Below are 20,981 nucleotides of genomic sequence, written 5' to 3'. Positions count from 1 at the left end.
CATTTACATTCAAAGCTAGTTAAGAGATTTTCCAATGAATTTTTCTTTTTTTTTTTTTTGTCGTGACTTTTCTGATCTCCTAGCCTAATTCAGTTTTACTGAACTAAAGTTTATTTCTGGAACTGTTTGTTCCTTAGCCATACATTGGTCTGTCAGCTGGGAACAGGAAATATCTGGAATATCTGTTCTCAGAAATGAGATTTTGTAATGTAACACTGAGAACTCCTCATTTTAGGGCCAGGATTTTTGAGCTGGAAACACGTCACATTGCACTTGTCTCTAATACCACAAGCCCAGTTGACAGTATCAGTGGTTAGGAAAGGATGGATGGGCCTTCTTTTCCAGAGCAGGAGGGTTCACAGTATTACGCCACATGTAACCCCAGCAATGATGGTATGGTCTCACTTTCCTTTGGAAGCACTGAGTTGGAAAAGGCGTCTGCTTTTCTGCCAGAAAAGGTAGAGCAACAGAATGAGGAACTCCTGTATTTATCTCAGCATCCAGTATGTGAACCCTCATCCCACTTCTCTTTTCTCCACCTGCTACCCTCCAAGTCTTTTACACATTTTAGTATTGATAAGGTCACAGAGGCCAGCTGAAATTTGCATTAGAATGTTACTTATATGGGAAGTGGCTGGCGATACGTGTCAAAGCTGTTATTTCAATAAACTAATGAAAATTCATTGGTTATACTCAGGTTCATACTTTCAAGCTCTGCTATGACTCTGTCATGACCACTTTTCATATGTGTATGTGCTTGGGAGAGAGAAAGCTATGATTGTCCTGTAGGTACCTGACTGGAGAAGATACTATTCATGGAGAACTATAGTGCTTGTACTTCCATTTGGTTTTGAATTAAAAACATCAGTAGTGCATGGAGATTTATAGACAGCAGTGCTCATATACACTATTTCAGCTTGCTTAATGACACAGTAATGAATGGTTTTACATCAAAGCAGGGGACACAGCCTTTTTGCTTCTAAGAGGAAGAGAATTTGATAACTAACATGCAGCATGTTTAGAAAGCACGTATAAGTTGTCATGAGCGTTTACCAGCCTCTACTTAACTTTTCCAAGCTTGTTTACTTATTATATTTTTGACTTGACTTAATATAATACCAAATTCCAAAACATGTCCCAGGTGGCCAAGTATACTCATATACCTGTACAGCAATGTGACCTGTATGGCTAAGATCACGGGGATCTGACTTACAGGCTGCTGCAGTGTAACAGGAAGAGATAAAAATTACTTTATCCTGCTATTAACTGCATGGAGGTGGGTCATGTCTGCTATTGAGCAACAAAAAGCAAATGAAATATCTTTTGCTGGTCCACAAGAAGCTGTTTCAGAAATCTTTGATTAAGGTTGCAGAATAGATAACTGATAATGACACTGAAGAAAATTACACTAACTAGTTTATTCAGTGATGTTCTCCCTGATGGTCTTTTTCCTGACATTTGTTCTCATTGGCTGCACTTCCATATCTCACATTTATTGAATGCTTATAATAAGAAATATTTGCTTAAGAACCACAGAATCACACAGTGGTTTGGATTGGAAGGGGCCTTCAAAGATCATCTAGTCCATCCCCCCTACCATGGGTAGGGACATCCTTCGCTACATCAGGTTGCTCAGAGCCCCATCCAACCTGACCTTGGACACTTCCAGGGAGGGGGCATCCACAACGTCTCTGGGCAGCCTGTTTAAGTACCTCACCACCCTCATGGTAAAAAATAAATCCTAATATCAAATATAAATTAACTCTCTTTTGGTTTAAAACTGTTGCCCCTTGTCCTGTCACTGCAGGTCTTGGTAAAAAGTCTCACTATGTCTTTCTTATAAGCCTCCTTTATATACTGAAAGGCTGCAATAAGGTCTTCCCACAGCCTTCCCTTCTCCAGGCTGAACCCCAACTCTCTCAGCCTTTCCTCACAGGAGAGATGTTACAGCCCTTGGATCGTTTTCATGGCCCTCCTCTGGACCCACTCCAACAGGTCCATGTCTTTCCTGTGCTGAGGACTCCAGAGCTGGACGCAGGACTCCAGGTGGGGTCTCAGTAGAGCACAGCAGAGCAGAGGGGCAGAATCCCCTCCCTCAACCTGCCGGCCAACTTTCTGGGCTGCAAGCACACATTACTGGCATACATCCATTTTTTCATCCACCAGTATCCTCAAGTCCTTCTCCGCAAGGCTGTTGCAATCCTTTCATCTCTCAGTCTGTATTTATTGGGGATTACCCCAACCCAAGTGCAGGACCTTGCACTAGGCTTTGTTGAACTTCATGAAGTTTGCATGGGTCCACTCTTCAAGCCTGTCAGGATCCCTCTAAGTGGCATCCCTTCCCTCAAGCATATCAACTGCAGCACTCAGCTTGGTGTCATCTGCAAACTTGCTGAGTTTCCACTCAATCCCACTTTCAGTGTCACTGATGAAGATACTAAATAGTATCGATCCCAGTACCAACCCTTGAGGGACACCACTCATTATTGGTTTCCACTGGGACTTCGAGCCATTGACTATAAGTCTTTGGACAAGGCCATCCAACCAATTCCTTATCCATCTAACAGTCCATCCATCAAACCCATATCTCTCCTATTTGACAGTAAGAATGTAATGGAGAAACTTATCAAAGGCCTTGCAGAAGTCCAAATAGATGACATCTGCCCAGAGGAGAAGATAGCTGGTGAGGGAAGCCCACACAAGACTAACAGACTCTGCTGTGCTCTAATTTGACAGGTCACATTCATGTGTGTTTTAGCTCCACACTTAATTGAAGAAGGCATACAGATTACTGAAGACAACACCACGCAAGAACTTTGTAACCATTGTGCGTGCCTGAAGCATGAGTCTGGCTAGAGTGCTGAACAGGGAAGCAAACCTTAGTCCCTACCCCAGTGATACACATTTGTTCCCCTCAGCTCATTTCCTAGCTCTGCTATCCAGTTTTGGAACTGGCAAGGCCAGCCTGGATTTCTTTTCATAAGATCTATGCAATCAACTTGTGTCTGAAAAAAATCACCTTCAAATCCCTTGAGTTTTTGAAAAGATGTTTTTCAGTTTACTACAGGAGTCTTTAGCGTGTTGTTTGAAAAGGAACTTGCTCAGTAAAGTAGATAGTAGATGAGAATAGACAGACCAGAGAGCGAAGCCCTTACCCAAAATGTTCTGCAGCCATCTCAACTTCCCCCATGTACCATGCATGCCAACAACAGCCCTGCTGCCCTCAGATTGACTCTTAATCTTCACAGCCACCCCTCCACCCTCTCCACTGGGCTATGAGGGAAGTACAGAAACATCTGGGATTAAGGAGAGAAGATGCGCTCTGAATGCCTTGGTTGCCTTAGAAGCATTAGTAGGGCAGGCATGTGATGGTGAATGTTGGTATAACATACAATCCAAGCAAAGATGGCGTGCCAGTGTCCAGCTTGGCGAGTTTTGACTTGGTTATATAGCCTTCTTGCGCTGGAGACACTCATGGAAAGGCTGAAAAACCTGTGATGGTGCTGATATGAATGCTGCCCTGTAGTATTTGGGATAAAGGGTGTCTTTTCATTAATCATAGAATCATAGAATGGCAGGGGTTGGAAGGGACCTCTGTGGGTCATCTAGTCCAACCCCCCTGCAAAAGCAGGGTCACCTACAGCAGGCTGCACAGGACCTTGTCCAGGCGGGTCTTGAATATCTCCAGAGAAGGAGATTCCACAACCTCCCTGGACAGCCTGTTCCAGTGCTCCGTCACCCTCAGAGTAAAGAAATTCTTCCTCATGTTCAGACGGAACTTCCTCTGCTTCAGTTTGTGTCCATTGCCCCTTGTGCTGTCCCTGGGCACCACTGAAAAGAGCTTGGCCCCATCCTCCTGACACCAGCGCTTGAGATATTTATAAGCATATATTAGGTCCCCTCACAGCCTTCTCTTCTTCAGGCTGAACAAGCCCAGCTCCCTCAGCCTCTCCTTGTAGGAGAGGTGTTGCAGTCCCCTCACCATCCTTGTAGCCCTCTGCTGGACACTCTCCAGCAGCTCCTCAACTTTCTTGAACTGGGGAGCCCAGGAATGGACAGAGTACTCCAGATGGGGCCTCACTAGGGCAGTGTAGAGGGGAAGGAGAACCTCCCTCGACCTGCTGGCCACACTTCTCTTGATGCACCCCAGGATCCCGTTAGCTTTCTTGGCAGCCAGGGCACACTGCTGGCTCATGGTCAACCTGTCGTAAGACTGCTTCTTTCCCTCTGTGCTTTCCTGCAACTGGCAGGGGCTGGAGTCTCTCGGTTCCTTGCGTGGTTGCTGTATGTTACAAGTTTCCCTCACATCCTAGAAAGGTTTCTTAAATATAATGCCTTGCAAGGCAAAGCTGCTTTTATCCAGATTCCCTACCTGCAGGTTGAGATGGGCTCGTCAAGCTTTGGTGTATTTAACTGTGTCCTGCCACTACAGCCACTAGATTAGGTTTTACCATTCATAAGGAAAAGTGTTCATTACCAGCCACTCTATCTCCTATCTGGACTCTGGTGTTCTGGTTTTTATTTGTGAAATGATGTAAGAGAGGTGCTTGGCATTTCCCTCTCGTTGTTGAATGGTCTTAGTCCTTCTCATTCCCATTTCGTCTGGCAGAGCTTCATCCCACAAGAAGCCAGACTGGCCAGCAGCCCAGACTAGAGCAGGAGTAGGCCAAGCAAGGTATATTTGGAAGCTGACCTGAGATGTTGTGCTACGAAGTTAAAAGGATTGTGCAGTGCTTCTGACACTAATCAAGTGACATTTTCTTCCAGAGGTTATGAAATGCAGCAGAAAGACTGCTAGAAATCTCTCCAGAAATGTGAAAGCACTGGAGAGTGGGGAGGGTTGCGTCTTACCGAATCTGCGGGCATGAAGTGGAAAGCCTCTGGAGAGGCAGTGCGGGTTGTGCGCAGAGTTTTGCGAGCCCTCAAGAGGCTTGCTCTGTGGTTTAGTTGAAGCGTTGAGCTAATGCTGAGGTCGGTTCTTACAGACTATGAACCCATTCATTTATTTCAGTGGCTGGCTTTTGGGACAGACAGATACCACTTTCTTAATTGTCCAGGTCTGGGTCCATATTTCAGCCTTGACATACTCTGTTCCCTTAACGCTCTCCAGCGCTACTGTAGTCTGTCTGTGAAATGATTCATTCACACCACTGTAATTTTCAGTGTGTTGAGAAGGATTACTGTCATCCCAAGGGATGTTAGGGCTTGCATGTCTATCATTGTTGACATTTTTTTTGGTACTTTTGTCCCATGATTGACTAACAGCAGTTTCTTCAGCTGGCTGCCATAAAATTCTTGAGATCTTCCTTGGCCTTGCAAACAATGGATTTCTTTTCCTGCAGGCTGGATATTGCACTGTTCCCTCCTATGATTTTCTACAAAGGGGAAAACTTTTACTTAGGTCAGCCAGAGGAAGATCAGCCCCCTAACATGTATTTGGCTTGCTCAGCTGTTCCAATGTTTCTGAATACAGAACATCTCTGTTCCATTTAAACAAACACTACTGAAAAAAATCCAATTATAGTAGTAGTTGTCAGTGTGGAAAACAAAGCTACTAAATTCTGATGTACGGCTGGATCTGTTTAGTTCCTAAATAGCATAGATCAAACTGTTTCTCCCTTTTCTTGTGAATTAGTGGTACAGATAAATTCTGCCAGAGAGACTAATGTAATTTAGACATTAAAATATTTCACTCTTTTGGTATATAAACAGTCTGCATGCTTTGGATACATAAAATCAATATGTAGTACCAGTTGCACAGTAATAAAAACTCAGATTAATTCTGTATGGTAAATGCATTGCTATGTAAAGCAATAATAGGATGGACCAATTAGGGGGATGCGTTCTTAACTGCACTTAAAAGCTTTTAAACTGGAAAGCTATTTTCCTGGCAGATTTTTGTCTATTAAATAATTCCTTTGAGTTGTCCCCATGACTCCATTTCTCCCTTATGTTTCCTCCAGACATACACGCCAAAACAAATCCCAGAGCCCTCATCCAGCAATTGTACTGCAGGGAGAAGTCTGGATGAGGTCCCCAGCATAGCCAGTAAACACAATGTGATAAGCGGGTAACTGTCGCTGTCACCCAAGTGTGTCCTGGGGTACTCATGCTGTTCTGTTGGAAGGGAGGACTGAACATTAAAATCTGGTTTCTGCAGCAGTCAAATAGGGTGGATGAATAAAGGAAAACATTTTAATAACTATGCATTATTAATATCACTAGCAGGCCATTAAATCACCCATACAACATGCATTTAATGAAGGGGAATATGTTGTTTGAACACTGTGTAATTGTCAAACACATTTGGCAGAGCAGCATGTTTTGCTTCTTGAACTGTGACAGCTCCATGAGGTTGCCAGCAGGGTCGGAAAGGTTGGCATTTCAGTGTAGGGGTTCAGGTTGGTCTTACAGCTGAAGCTCCAAAGTCATGTTGGAGAGAGCTAAATTCAGTCTCCTTCTTTTGTGACAGATCGCTATAGTTCCTTTGCCTGCCTACCTGTTGGTTTCCCACTCTGTAAGAGAGGCATCGTAACATTTTCTTCCCCTCGACACTTTGCCTTCTTCGTATGTAAGTTTTTGGAGGGAGATAGATCAATAGTCATGTGAGAGATAATGAGCAGTGGTTTATTTTAAGGAAAGTTTTAAAGAAAACAGCTCTCCATTATGTTTTCCTCTCCTATGTATGTTTGTGCTTCCCCCAGAGACACAGCCCAGTTATTGCAGACTTAATTTATTGTTTTAAATGGAACTCTTTATCGGGTTTAATATGTAAAGCATTGTTAAAGTCTAGTCACAAAACCCTTTACATCTGCAATTTAACTTTAATTTGAAATTCAGCTTTGAAGGAATCAATATTTAGGAGATTTTTGCAATCTGACTAAGTCTGCTTATGTAAGGAAAACAAACCTTCCCATTAGTGCATTTACAGCAGGAATTAATTTCCCTAAGTTTTAAGAAATTGGACAAAGTAGGATTTAGGAATAGGGTGTTAAACATTTTCCTAGCAAGAAGACTCCTGAAAAAAGGAAATATATTCTGCGGAATCCCTGAGTACATAAAATACCTAATATAACTATCACTGTATGTCCTGACAAGTTTCAACCTTGCACAAGTACTTACAAGTTCCTAAAAAGTCAGCACTTTTTTCTGAGGAAGGCGGTGAACTAAGGCTATTTTGGCAAAATCAGAATGTGGAGTCAGGTTTTTGAGGAAAGTCCGTTTCTTATCATTGAATTAAAACCCTTCATTTTTTTTCTTTCTTTTTTTTTTCCTTCCTTCTTTGATATGACAAAATGTAGCAGAAGAGTGAAGCAAGACGTGGTCTTCACTCCTGCAATGTATCTTGTGCATCATTTCATACTGCAGAAACCTTGAAGACTTGTTTTTAAAATGCTATTGGTAAGAAAGAATTCTTACCCCTACAGTGAAGTGGATAACATTGAGTCACTGAAGGCTTCTGAGTGCGGGGTGTGAACAACCACAATGTGGGGATATGTGTGAATGTTTCTATGCATTCAAGGGTGACAAAAAGATTGTAGTTCTTTTTCTCTGTATTTCCAAAACTCTCAAACCGTATGGGAAGAAGTGATTGAAACCTCTGTTCCATCTCTTTCAAGACCTTGTTACAACTTACGCACGGAAAAATAATTGTGTTGAGCCTCGGCGGTCACAGCAGCAGGTTCCTGGTGTTTGAGTAGGCCATGCAGCATTGGACAAGGCATGCCACCAGTTTTACCTTCTCATCCCCTGTGTGCAGGCCTGTGGACGTTCAGTTTTTCAGACAGCGTTCACCAGCCATCTGGCCATTCCCTACATTCTCCAGAGCAAAGACAACTACGCATATTTGGTTGTTTTATTCTTTAATTGCCAGTGTGCAGACAGTACAGCTTGGGAGCCCTGTTGCAGAGTGACATCACTCTGATGGCACAATAGTGATGAGAAATTCAAATCCAACAGGAGGAACGGCATTCATCTGAAAGACCAGCAGAGAACCAAATTGGAGCCCGTATGGATGATGCTAATGTCCGTGCTTACAGTGTCAAGAAAGCAGGAAAAATACATAACATTTGGAAAAGGATGAAGGTATTCGTTTCTTAGAGCCTGCAAGTGCAAAGATAGTGTGAATAGCATGGGCAGAGGGGTTTACAGTACTCCCGTTTCCTCAACACGAAGGGAAACAAAGGTTCAGTTCCTTTTTCATCTTCCTGAAAGCCTGAAAGCCAAATCTCCATTTCTTGACACCTAAATATCATCCATCTCTCATACTGTAGCTCTTTCACAGAGAATACGACATTGGTTGGCCTGGAGGAAGAGAGGACAGGTGGGAATATGATTGTGTGCAGCCTTGGAGCCTTAATTCAGGCATCAAAACTGAGTTCTGGTGGCTGTTTCTTTTTTTTTTCACTTAAAGTAATTGGATGTGCTTGATTTTGCTTAGACTTTGATATACATGCAGCTCATATTGACTTTTCTCAAAATCAGCAATCACCAAAACAAGTATAATAATTTCTGGCCCCTTTTTTTAGATTTCTCATTTCTCCAAGTGACCTTCAGGTATCTTTTCAAGCACAGTTTTTCTGTAATGTCTTAACAACGACCAGTCCATGGTCCAAATTAAGCACTACCTACTAGTAAGAACTCTGCCTTAAGCGTAAGCAAGATATTTTTGCGTACCTGTGTTTTAAAGGGACTTATCCTTAGAATTAGTGATGGCAATTGAAATTGACATTGTAGCAAAGGGAGAACAGGTTGTTTAACAGAAGAATCTGACTGACGCAAAGAGAATTTAGCTCTGGCCTTTGCCATCAACAGTATTGTGAAATGCCCTAGGGAACTTATTTGCAATCATTGAATCCCTCTCAGGTTTGTATCAGCCAGAAAGTCAGTTGTTCAAATCAGCAGTGCACAAGGCACAAGTCTGTGAGACATGCAGTGGTACGGTGTAATAGATACGACATCATCACATACCTTCAGAAAAGAAAAAAATGCCTCCAGCTGCTTTTTGTGAGTGAACTGGTCTTGTTGATGTGCACTAGGAGACCATGAAAGCATCGAATAAGTCAAGTCTTTAGGAAAACTGGGTCCTGGAAAGCCTGAATTCAAATTGTAGTCTGCCTAGGCATGGAGCTTTTCAACCCCCTTGAGGATGGGACAGCTTTAATGTCCAGCAGTTCTGTAAGTGGGAAGACACGGAAAATTGAGCATATCAGATAAATACTGCACTAAGGTCTAGGGAAGTTCTGTTTATGACCATATTAAGCTTGTTTTCTGTGTTATAACAGCGATGCAGAAATTCAGTGTAAGGGAAAAATTAAAGGTAGTGGTGGAGAATTTAATTTTTCATGGACTTTTACCCAGAAGACCATACATATCATGATTTGTACACTGTGAAAGCAACACATGACTTTAACTTCTGTCTATATCTGCAGCTTCTCTTAGCTGTTAATACATGAGAACATCATCACAGTTTACGTTTCATTTGTTGCTGAAGTGTAGGTATCAGCATAAAAAGGAACAAAACTTTGATCATTGTGAAATCTTACGTTAACTTTGTGCTTCATTATAACCACTGAAAGCAGTCACACGCAGTGTTTAGCATATTTGTTCATTCAGTTGCCAAAAGGCATTTTCACATCAAAACAGTATCATCAGCTGTAATATACAGTATATGTCTACACTTCCATTTCACAGGGAAGAGATGGAGCTATTTGATTTATTAATAAACTGAAGAGTTTTTGCCACAAATCAGAATTCAGCAGCTTTGTTCCCTTACATAAACTACTATTCTAATTGGATTTTCTGCCCTCCCAGATATTATCTGGTTAAAGACCATAATCACATATTTCAAGTTAATTGTAACAGAAAACAAATACACAGACGGTTAGATTTAATGATAAGGGACTTTTAGTTCCAAAACTGATTCATAAACGAAAAGAATCCAACAAACAGAGGAGGAAAACTGTGTTGCATGGTAGTGATGGGGAAGTTGGGCAGGTTTAGTCCTCTCTGATCTTGACAAGATCTTTCTTTTTTTGTGAAGATTTTAGCTCTTTATTTTAGGGAGATTTTTTTCTTATTCTTTGTAAGTCATTGGCTTTGCTGGCAGGCATGCTTAGCAGAAAGGGGATTCAGTCTGCAGACTTCCAGTTGCTCAGGAAGTTACCATGTCTGTACAGCACTGAAACCACGCTCTCTCTGCTGAGTTCAGCGGCCACAGAAAACCTGCCTTTGATTCCACTGGGTTTTGTTGTTAGGTGTCTCTCAGATTCCCTCAGAGGCATTCATCAAAGATGTTAAGATTTCTTTCTTTTCTTTTTTTAAGACCACTGAATGAAAATTTATGCTAAATTAACTATATTATATATAGTATATTACAATAAAAAGACAAAAAATGTTTCCCTTTCCAATCTATTGTTTTCCTTCTGATTTACAAATGCAATTTAAGCTACAGGAGTGACTTTTCTTTAACACAGAACTTAGGCAGACAGGTATCTATCTTTAATATTATTGAAACACCTTGAGCAATGTTTGTAGATTATTTTTCCTGAACTTTTTTTTTTTTTTCCCTGCCAAGGAGCATACCAGGGCAAGGAAGGAAAAGAAGATCATGTGCTGGGACAGCAGAGCAGGTGTTACGTAGACAACACAGGCTTTTGCAGCACAGCAAGCTTTGGTGTGATGAGGGAGAACTTCACCTTCTCCCACAAGCTCAAGTAAAGCTAGCTGCCAGGTAGCACTTGCTGCTAGTGTAGTGTCTCTGTAGCAGAAGCCTTTGGCTGCTGGAGGCAAGGACACAGGCGGAGGATACAGTTCGGGAGCTGTGGTGACAGATTTCAGATGTCAAGGCCTGAAAGCTTCGTGATGTCTGTTCTAGCCAGTGATTCCTTCTTTGTGACTCCTGGTGTCTGTGCCTGTCTGAAGTAACCAGCTGAGGAATGAGGGTCATAGGGCATGATGGTGGCTTTACAATATCTGCCCCATTTTACAACCTAATGATGTCTTAGGTGCCTCTATAGAATGAGATACTTCCGAGCATTCCCAGCATCAAACTTCAGTCACCTAGAGAAATTTAAGGCTGACCAGGAGAAATATCTAATGAGCTTAAATACCAGCAGTATTTGGTGCTGAGAAGATCATCTGGATTTCTTGCTAAGGCTCAGGTACTCGACTGCCACCTTTGATGTAATTTAGGGAGTCTGATTCTCAGCATAGCAATCTTCTTTGCCCAGAGGTGGCCTTTGGTTTTACTCCCTGTTTTTTTCCCCTTTTGTTTACAAGTTGAATTCTGCATATAAAAGTGATTCTTTCCTCCAGTGGGCTATAGCTGTCTCTAAGTGACGTCTCGTCTTCACGCTTCTGCTTATCATCTCTTGCTTCTTGAAAATACAGGAAAGGTTTCCAAAAGTGGTTTGAATTATCTCCTATGTGCTGTAAGTCTGTCTTTCTTCCAGATGTAACTGACAGAAAAATGAAGGAGGGCATTGATGGTGATGCTGACATATCTGCTAGTTTCTTTTATTTAAAATCTAGTTTCTTTCACCTCTGCTGAGTAGAGTCAATATAAAGAAAAAAACCAGAGACACATGTATGTTTCAGAGAAGCTGGCAATAAGATTGTGTCTGTCCTTTGGTTACTGATTCTCAGTCAGCTGTTCCCACAGTGTGTTCTAAAAAGTAGTGGTTGGGGTCTATAGCTGTTCAGCAAAACCATTATAAAACATAACATTTGCAGTGTTATCACTGTTGAAAGCTTAATAATATGATAATTCACAACTGGGGTGTTTTTCATTCAAATGGTGTGCAAAGCAGTTTTCTAAAAGGAGTCCTCACTGGCGGACACAAACAGCCTTCTCAATAGCACCAGGACTGGGTTTCTCTGATTTCGCTATGTGGTCTGTTTGGCCTGGCAAAGAAGGGAGAACCTTGTTTTTTATTTAAAAAAATCAAGTAATTATGCTGTGTTAGGACGTTTTTCCTCAGACACGACAAGGTGCTAACTACAGGTAAACATATGTAGTCAGCAAAAATACCAGCTTCAGACTAATGAGCTAGAGAATCAAGAAGGTTTTTAAGTGTTAATTAGGAAAAAGTTATTCTGGTGTATGTGTGTAATGTACTGTAGTAGATTAATTTATCTGTGTTGGCATAAAGCAAGTATTTCTTGCTACTATTTCTTGCTAGTATTTCAAAAGCTCATAATAGCTTTTTCATAATTGGCAATATATTGACTTATGTTGTCCTAGATTTTCAGTAGCTTCACTGAACGTGAAGTATAGTGATACTACTGAATATTTTGAGTCTTCCCAGATAAATTTTGTTTTTCCACTCCAGACCAAATTCATTTGGCTTCTGGGCTTGGCATCTTTTATCTAATACTTCTAAAAAACTCATATTCTTCTGCTTGCAGAACAAAAAAGTCGTCCTTGTAAGGGAGATTTTGGAAGGCATCTAAGGTCCCTTTGGTTTTCAGTGCCAGTGGTCAGTGTCATTCATTTGATTGCCTTTGAAATAAACTGGCCTTTAATGTATTATGAAGGCTAGAACAGAAAGCGATTTTGGCTATAGTTTGCAAGTCTTTGCCCTAAGTAATTAATACTTTTATTATTCCAGGACTCAGAATTTGATCCCTTGAAGTTCACCAGTGTCATTGAATGCGAGAAGCCAAACAATGACTTAAGTAGGTTTCGAGGTTACATGTGAGTATTTCATATATATTTCAGTATACACTCCCTCTCTCTGATACGGATGAAAATAAATGCTGGTTTGTTTTGGGCTGCGTTCTGTAAGTTGCAGCATCATCACATCTAAATAGGGCTGCATATTTAAGGCTGTTTTAGGGGATCCTCACTTCAGGGTGAGATGGGAGCCTCACTTTTCCGTTTCTTAGAATGGATTTGGTTGTTAACTTTCATCAGTTTACACTCCAGAAATTAATACATGAAGCAGTGCAGTTACAGACACCCTTCTCCCTTTCCTTCCCTCCATGGATCAGAAAAGCCAATCTGAAAATGGGAGAAAATAGAAAAACAGTCCAAGAGAGCCAGCAAATAAACAGTCTGTTGTACACTGCTTTTATGAAGATGAGTCTGTTTTTGATGTTTCTGTTAATGTGTCATTGAGGAAAATTAGAAGGTGAAACTGGTATTTCTCCAGCTATGGCCGTATTCCTTTCCTCTCATTCAGACAAAATAAAACTATTGGCTCACACGATGGGTGTGCTTGTACATTGCCATGCCACTTGACTTAATGCTAAATAAACAGAACTGCATTAACATGGTGCTCATCTCTGGCCAATCAGTCCTGCTCAGAAGCAAATGTTTTAGGATGTGCAAAGCACTTTGCTTCTAACATAGTCAGGACTGTAGTGTCTAAGCATGACAATAGTGATGACTTAGGAGATGCACTCTTGCATTGCTTATTTTTCTACAGGCTGTAACCACATGGAGAGTGAGAGCCTAGGATATTTAATTTTAATGAAGAGAGTTAAACAGATACTAATTCTGTTTAGAATATGATGATCTATTAACCATATTGATTAGGAGCGCTAAGCAGTATTGAATTGCATAAATAGCACGAGGTAAATTGCTGGAGCTTGGGGAGTTTTTTTATAATGATGTTATTTACCACCTCAGTGACTACTCTCAGATGTCACAGGTTGTATAGGAGGTACTGTCAACTGGTGTAAATCAAGACAGTTTTTTTGGAACGGCATCAAGTTGTAGTGTGGGAAAATGTGTTCCTGTATTCAGCAGCACAAAGTCCTACAGTTCATTTAGAGATGAAGTTTTGTATTAGGCATTACTGCATGAGGGTGTGTAAATGTCTACATTATTGAGAGCCTGCTCTACTGCAGAAAAGACATTTCCAGATATGGAAATGGAAAGTTTGGCAGCTTTTCTAGCAAGCTTCATGTGTGTGAATCTTAGTCCCCAAAATACTGAGCAGAGGTTGAATACTTTAGAACATATGCATAAATCTGTCTTTCATTATATATTTACTTATGTACGCCATGTGGAAAATGCCTGTAGAATGTAAGATACAGAACCATTTGAATTATGTAGCAGGTAACATTGTAGTACCTTTTGGAAGACTGTTGTTCAATATTGATTCTAATTAATCTTCCTTATATTTTAATGTTTTGCAAATGATGTGGATGTATTTTGACACAGGAGGAAGCCAAGACATCAGTTTTGAATCAGGCAGAAACATTAGGTGATTTTCAGGTCTTATCAGCTATGCTGCAAGAGATTTACAACTAAAGGACTATGGGGCATTTGAAGTAAAGAGCGGGGACCAACCTCTCAACAAATAAGCTTTCAGTCTCCTAATTTATCAAAGGAAAAGGCTTTTTTCCCCCTCTTTTTAGATTTTCTTTGTTAGTATCATGAAATCATGGGTCTATTTCAAATCATATATTAGCAAGATGAATGGTAATTAGCACATCTGAATTGAAACATGTCATAGAATCATAGAAACATAGAATGCTTTAGGTTGGAAGGGACCTTGAGAGGTCACCTAGTCCAACCCATGTCATTGCCATGTCAAACTCAGACTTTAACTCTTGTTCAAAATCTTACTAGTAGTCACTACTTGAAAAGAAGGTTCAGGTAGCTCCCAGCTGATAATAGCTCAGCTGAAAAGACATGTCACTGAGATATTTAGATGGGGATGCTATGAAACAGATTTTCAAGACATTAGTACATAAAGACTGCTGAGATGTTACCATCAAAGTTTGCTAGAAGTTTTGACCACTTAGGTTTCCAGTTTTGATTAAGACTATTTTTTTTCTATTTGAAATGTGAAGATTCCCTTGGTTCTAATGTTAGTGCTGACATATCTTTCGAGGAATAGAAATATTTGTGTGTTTTTGTGTTGTAAACATGTAAAAATTCTGTTCCTCACAGTTACTCTGAAATGGGATCAGTATAGGTATCCTGTGTAGCACGGGCAGGCCAGGGTAGAAGGAGACATCGCAGAATCACAGAATCACAGAATGGTAGGGGTTGGAAGGGACCTCTGTGGGTCATCTAGTCCAACCCTCCCACTGAAGCAGGGTCACCTACAGCAGGCTGCACAGGACCTTGTCCAGGCGGGTCTTGAATATCTCCAGAGAAGGAGACTCCACAATCTCCCTGGGCAGCCTGTTCCAGTGCTCCATCACCCTCAGAGTAAACAAATTCTTCCTCAGGTTCAGATGGAACTTCCTCTGCTTCAGTTTGTGTCCATTGCCCCTTGTCCTGTCCCTGGGCACCACTGAAAAGAGCTTAGCCCCATCCTCCTGACACCCACCCTTCAGATATTTGTAAGTATGTATTAGGTCCCCTCTCAGCCTTCTCTTCTTCAGGCTGAACAAGCCGAGCTCCCTCAGCCTCTTCTCGTAGGAGAGATGTTCCAGTCCCCTCACCATCCTCGTAGCCCTCCGCTGGACACTCTCCAGTAGCTCTTCATCTTTCTTGAACTGGGGAGCCCAGAAATGGACAGAGTACTCCAGATGGGGCCTCCCTAGGGCAGTGTAGAGGGGAAGCAGAACCTCCCTCGACCTGCTGGCCACGCTCTTCTTGATGCATCCCAGGATCCCATTGGCTTTCTTGGCAGCCAGGGCACACTGCTGGCTCATGGTCAACCTGTCATCCACCAGGACACCCAGGTCCCTCTCCGTAGAGCTGCTCTGCAGCAGGTCCGCCCCAAGCCTATACTGGTGCATGGGGTTATTCCTCCCCAGGTGCAGGACCCTGCATTTGCCTTTGTTCAACCTCATCAGGTTCCTCTCTGCCCAAAATAATAATAAAAAATCAGAAAAATACTGCAAAATGCATTGAGATGGGCCTGGTCCTATCCTGTATCTACAAAAGTGTAGTGTGCACATTACTACATATGACTTCTTCAGTTATATTGCTACGGTCTGCATTGAACACACTCTTAAGTGTGCAGATGGACAGGCAGACTACTGGTTCAACTCAGGTGCTTGGTTTAATACTGTTTTGCAGTTTCTGTTTCTGCACCCTCAGATATCCCAAGTATATTTCTTAGTTTTTATTTCCCCTATAAGAAATCTTGTGTAGGAAGAATAGAAAAAAATCTAACATACCCTATGCCTGTGCGGGTCTAGCCAGATTATGTACAGTATGCATGACAAACATTCAAAAATCTCATGCCAGGTTCAAAAAATAACAAAATTGTCTTTAAAATCTTGTTTCTAGCTTTTTGTGTGTATATGGGCAAGGGAAAAAGAGAAGTAGTAGTCAGCATTCTGGCTTTTCAGCTTTTCTTTGAAAGTGAAAATTTTATTATTAGACAAGAACGGAAAACTTTATCTGATCATGCCAAAATAAGTATAGCAAGGAATTGTAATAATAATAATAGGAATATGTGTGTGTATTTCTATTTCAAAGCTTGTAATAAGATAACAAAACCAAATTAATATAAAAAATACTACATTTTTTTAAGAAAAAAAAAAGTGTAAAAATCCATACAGTGATGTCTCTGTGAGACAACCTCTTCTGGAAAAAAAAAACTAGGCTGTGTTTCATCAGAGTTGAGAGTCAGGAATATTTTGACTGATGATGTGCACTGAGATTATGTTTAAGATTGTTGGATATTTCCTTTGGGAGTGTCAGGCCTTGGAAAGTAATGCCAGCTGTGCCATTTGCTTTGTAAGACATGAGAAACCAGGGAGCGAAGGAAAATGCTCCGTTTTGAATACAGTCTTGATCCATCACCTTCTTATTTAATGCTGGTAAACACATAACAAGGTGAATATAATGGAAGGCTGAAGTGAGCTACCATTGGACTTATTTTTGCATTGTATTAAACCAGGAGGCTTATTTGTACACAAATGCTTTCAGAGTACTGTAGCAAAGTAGTAGCTAACTGCATCGGGTCTGCCCATTTCTCCTAATTCATGGTGCATGTATATTTCAGATGTTTAGATACTGCATATTTGCGGTGTCATCCATGCGAGAAATTGCAGAGAAAAAGAGCATTGCACCTGCACTCGCCAGTGCGTTTCCTTGAGGGCTAGCCTGCGCGTTCCAGGCATCTGAGCGGCTTCAGCTGGCCACTGTTTGAAATACCGACAGAGAAAAGTTTCCTTCTTTCCCTCCAAAGTTACACTGGCCAGAATCCAGAAAAGGGAAAAACAGACTGTTCAGCCTGTGTAACAAGCTTAAGGTTTATAACTCCATAGGGCTCGAACTGGGATCTAAGCCATTTCTCACCAGGACGTGAAGTTATAGCCTTGGCAGGTTTGTTACCAAAGTGAGCAGTTGTATCTAACTCTACTTTGCACTATTTTTTTAATCCAGACCTTTATGTCTGTAATCTTCTCTTCCTTTTATCATCAGTGCCCAATTGCCTGCTATGTATGTTCTGTTAGTGAGTCACTGGGAGCGAGTGCAGACAGTGAGTTTCGTCCATCTCCTGCCAGCTTCTGTCTCGCAGATTTTTATTTCGTGCATGTTTTCTGAAGGTCTGGTGAGCAACAGCTGACTTGATTGGCATCATTTGAATATGGAAAAGTAAAAAGCAGTATCAGACACCTGTAAGGATGAGTTGTGGTGAGAAGGCTCAGCCTGTGGTTGAGGCCAGAAGATAGAGGTCTTGGCACGTGCAGGTTAACTTCAGGTGTTGCACCGTTGATTTGGAGCATTTGTATAGCCAAGACAGTAAGAACAAACACATAAATGTATAGAACAAATGCACACATATATAAAGGTTGCCATGTGCAATGTGCCTGTCACAGTCAACGGTTACTGTGAAGTGTAAAAATTGATGAAGGCTATAAAATCATGAGCCAGAGCAATTACTTTGTAAGCAGGTTTATCTTTAAAAGAGTCCCATTTATTAACAGGAATCATAACTATCATGTGGAGACTTTATTGGAAATTCAGACTAACATCCTCATGGTAGACGAGAAAGGCTAATGTAGAATTCAGCCTTAAACAGCAGAGGAATGGCAGAATCATGGTAGTAGTGTAATTTCTACAGTATGCAATCATTAAGAAATTATTTCCCATAGTTTAAGCCCAGCAAAATTTAGGTAATTCTCTAGCTGGCAGTCAGTGCTTACACCTGTTGGCATACTGCAAGAGGGCTATTGGGCAGCCCCAGTTGTTGAAAGTCCTTTGGCAAAAGGTGAGGCTATGGGTTAAGGAGGTTTGCTGAAGAGGACAGAAGCAAAACCTCTGTTCCTGTATCTGAGATCAGCAGGGAGGATGGGCTGAGCAGGGGAAGTTCCCTTCTGATGGAAAAAAAAAACCTGCATTTTTGTATCAGAATTGTGAACTTGATGTTATCTACTTCTTTCTTTCTCCATTTGTTTCTGGTCTCAGATGTTATCACTTGCTGCAGCTACCTCAGCTGTCAAAGCCACCACTTTTTCTGCATCTCTACAGTGAAAAGCTAAGCATACCTGTTGAAACACTGATGCTTTTAATTTATATTTTTGCGCATGGAGCAGGTATAAGGTATTATACTGAACTAAAAAGGACTGTGTGTATGTGTCTGTAGATATATACATATGTATGAATGCGTATATGTATACTATTTATGGGTATATCCTGCTCACTAAGAGCGTTGACTACAGGCTACATAGCATAACCAGCATAACAGCATAATCTACAAGTAGTCCTACTAGACTGGGGGAGAGTACAAAGGATTCACTAATGTGAACCTTTTCTTCTTGCAGATCTCAGGATTTTTGATATAGTTATTCTGGCCCGAGATCCTAGAAGCATGTGCTAAAGTTAGAATTTTGGTCTTCATTTAGACACAGATAAGATTCTAACAATGGGAGAAAATCATGAAGATAAAACCTAGGTGTGAAGACTTAGAAAATAGGAAGTAGCTAAAAAGAACTCCACCTTTTTATAAAAGGCACAGGTTTAAGTCAGTTTACAGATTTCAGGGGACTCAGGGTTTTAAATGCTCAAATCCAGGTAGCCATAAAATTTGACGTTGCAACAGCACAGTGTTAATTCTAGTATAGCATATGTGCTTTTCCAAGATTTCTCTTGAACTCCCAGCTTTTACTGTTTTTTTGTAATTGCAGTCCATTTTTTAGACTTCAGAAGTATGATGGTTTTGATGCTCTGAAAGTGAAGGCAGAACATTTAAACATTTCAGACTTTGCTTTAATCTTCTCTGAGGCATTGGGATACTGCAGTTGATTAAATTTTATTCATTTAGAAACATTCTGAAATGATTATTTGGTTTGTCTTTTTTACCTAATAAAACATTCTAATGCTATTTTTTAGTTGCTGTTATTATTGTTTAGCATTTCCCTGATGACTGTTAATTTTCATAAGGCTATTTTCTGTATTTCTGTCAGCTGAAATTTGAGTCAGTCCATACATAGCAGACAATAAGTTGTAGTGCAAATGTTGCTTTGTTCCATTTTTGTCATGTGTTTTGGTGCTAGTCAACAAGAATCATCAGGGCACAGGCCATTTCGTCTTTCTTAGGGAGTCAGTGAGACATTTCTCAAGGGAATTTCTCTTGTTCTCACTGATGAACACATGGAATTTTTTTCCTTTCTTTTTCACTACACTGATGCATATTATCCCTGGCAAATCTTCCTTAGTGCCACTGCTTCTGAAGCAAAGTCCTTTCCCAATTTCAATGTATTTCTTTCTAGGATTTCTTTTGTAGGAACATGTAAATAGTGGGTTAATCGTATGCACTACACAGCTGCTCTTAGGCGGACTGGATGAACTGTGATTGCACAGTCAATTGGCACATGCACAGAAAGTCCAATGCGTTTTCAAAGCATTAGGCAGGCTGCGCACATGCTGTAGATTTGCCTGCACGTCTCTAGTGAGCATTTGTCCAGTACATTTGCATATCCAACAGCAACTGGTACTGCTCCAGATGGGCTGCTGCGTGTCTGGGATTCTTGGGTAGGTATTCTCAGTTTTCAAAGTCTGACAGAGAATGCTCCCAGGAGGAGGATCTAAGGAAATATTTCACCATCAGGTTGACAAAACTTCTTTAACTTTGAAGACTTTTCCTGGGCATGTTACATTACAGAGAAGTATGATTTAACGAGCTTAATGTTTTGACATGCTGTGCTCTGTTCTGTTTTTAAATTTTCTGCAGTGTACATAAAAGTGGAAAAAAGGATGGACTGTTCAAAGAAAATCTTTTGTTACGTGGATGTACCATTAGAAATACAGAAGAGGTTTCAGGAATCGTAATCTATGCAGGTAAAAGCTTTTTTAATGTCTGACGAGGCATGCTGCCTTTTTGTAGTTTCCTTAAAATAATAACGAAAATCCATATGACATTGTTTGATGTAATTGCTTCTACAGGGCATGAGACCAAAGCTTTGTTAAACAATAATGGACCCCGTTACAAACGCAGTAAGCTTGAAAGACAGATGAATGCTGATGTGCTTTGGTGTGTCCTCATACTTCTAATCATGTGTCTGTTTTCTGCCATCGGTGAGTGTTCTTTGAAAGTACAAAATTCAGTATCAGACTCTCTTGGCATTCATGCTCTTAGCTGTGTCAAAAATTATGTATCTGCCAAAACATGAAATCCATAAAGCTGCCTCCATACTGTCTAATTTTTGTTGTGTTTTCTTCTTGGAAGTCAAAGTGTCTTGATAGCCTCTTAGTATCAATCAAATATATGCTATTAGTACCAGAGATCTGAAGGCTTAGGTTCTACTAGGCTTGACAGCATCCAAAAATGTCAAGTCCTAAAGAAGCTGCTTTATATGTAGTCACTTCAAAATTACAGGTGGTAGAGTGTAACATGCCATTAATCAGTCAACAGCATAATTTATGAGCAGAGAATAAATGTAATTAGCACAGTGCTATTCTCCAGTACTATTTATTAAATAAAGGGCACAGTGTACATAAGTCTGCAATTTTAACACAGAAGAAATAAATAGAAGTCTAAATCTCCATAAATCCCATTAGAAGACTCTCTAGACTTCATGGAGCGTTTAAGGAAATGCTGAGGTTCAGGTTAATACTC

At 40.8% G+C, this 20,981-nt stretch overlaps 1 protein-coding gene across 2 annotated transcripts in view; it reads left to right on the top strand.

The window, feature by feature from the left end:
• The window catches only part of ATP10A (ATPase phospholipid transporting 10A (putative)), a 123,535-nt gene that overhangs the window by 54,537 nt on the left and 48,017 nt on the right, over positions 1-20,981 (top strand). The window contains exons 3-5 of one of the 2 annotated variants that reach the window (XM_075427205.1): positions 12,612-12,697; positions 20,097-20,203; positions 20,309-20,440. In XM_075427205.1, coding sequence (XP_075283320.1) covers positions 12,612-12,697; positions 20,097-20,203; positions 20,309-20,440 — 325 coding nt within the window. Of the gene's footprint in view, positions 1-12,611; positions 12,698-20,096; positions 20,204-20,308; positions 20,441-20,981 lie in introns of those variants that run through there. The other variant, XM_075427212.1, reaches the window with a different exon arrangement.

Source organism: Opisthocomus hoazin, chromosome 1, assembly GCF_030867145.1.
Source record: "Opisthocomus hoazin isolate bOpiHoa1 chromosome 1, bOpiHoa1.hap1, whole genome shotgun sequence".
In the NCBI taxonomy this organism is placed as follows: Eukaryota; Metazoa; Chordata; class Aves; order Opisthocomiformes; family Opisthocomidae; genus Opisthocomus; species Opisthocomus hoazin.
Note: the sequence above shows the minus strand (reverse complement) of the source record. Positions and strands in the feature narration are given on the sequence as shown.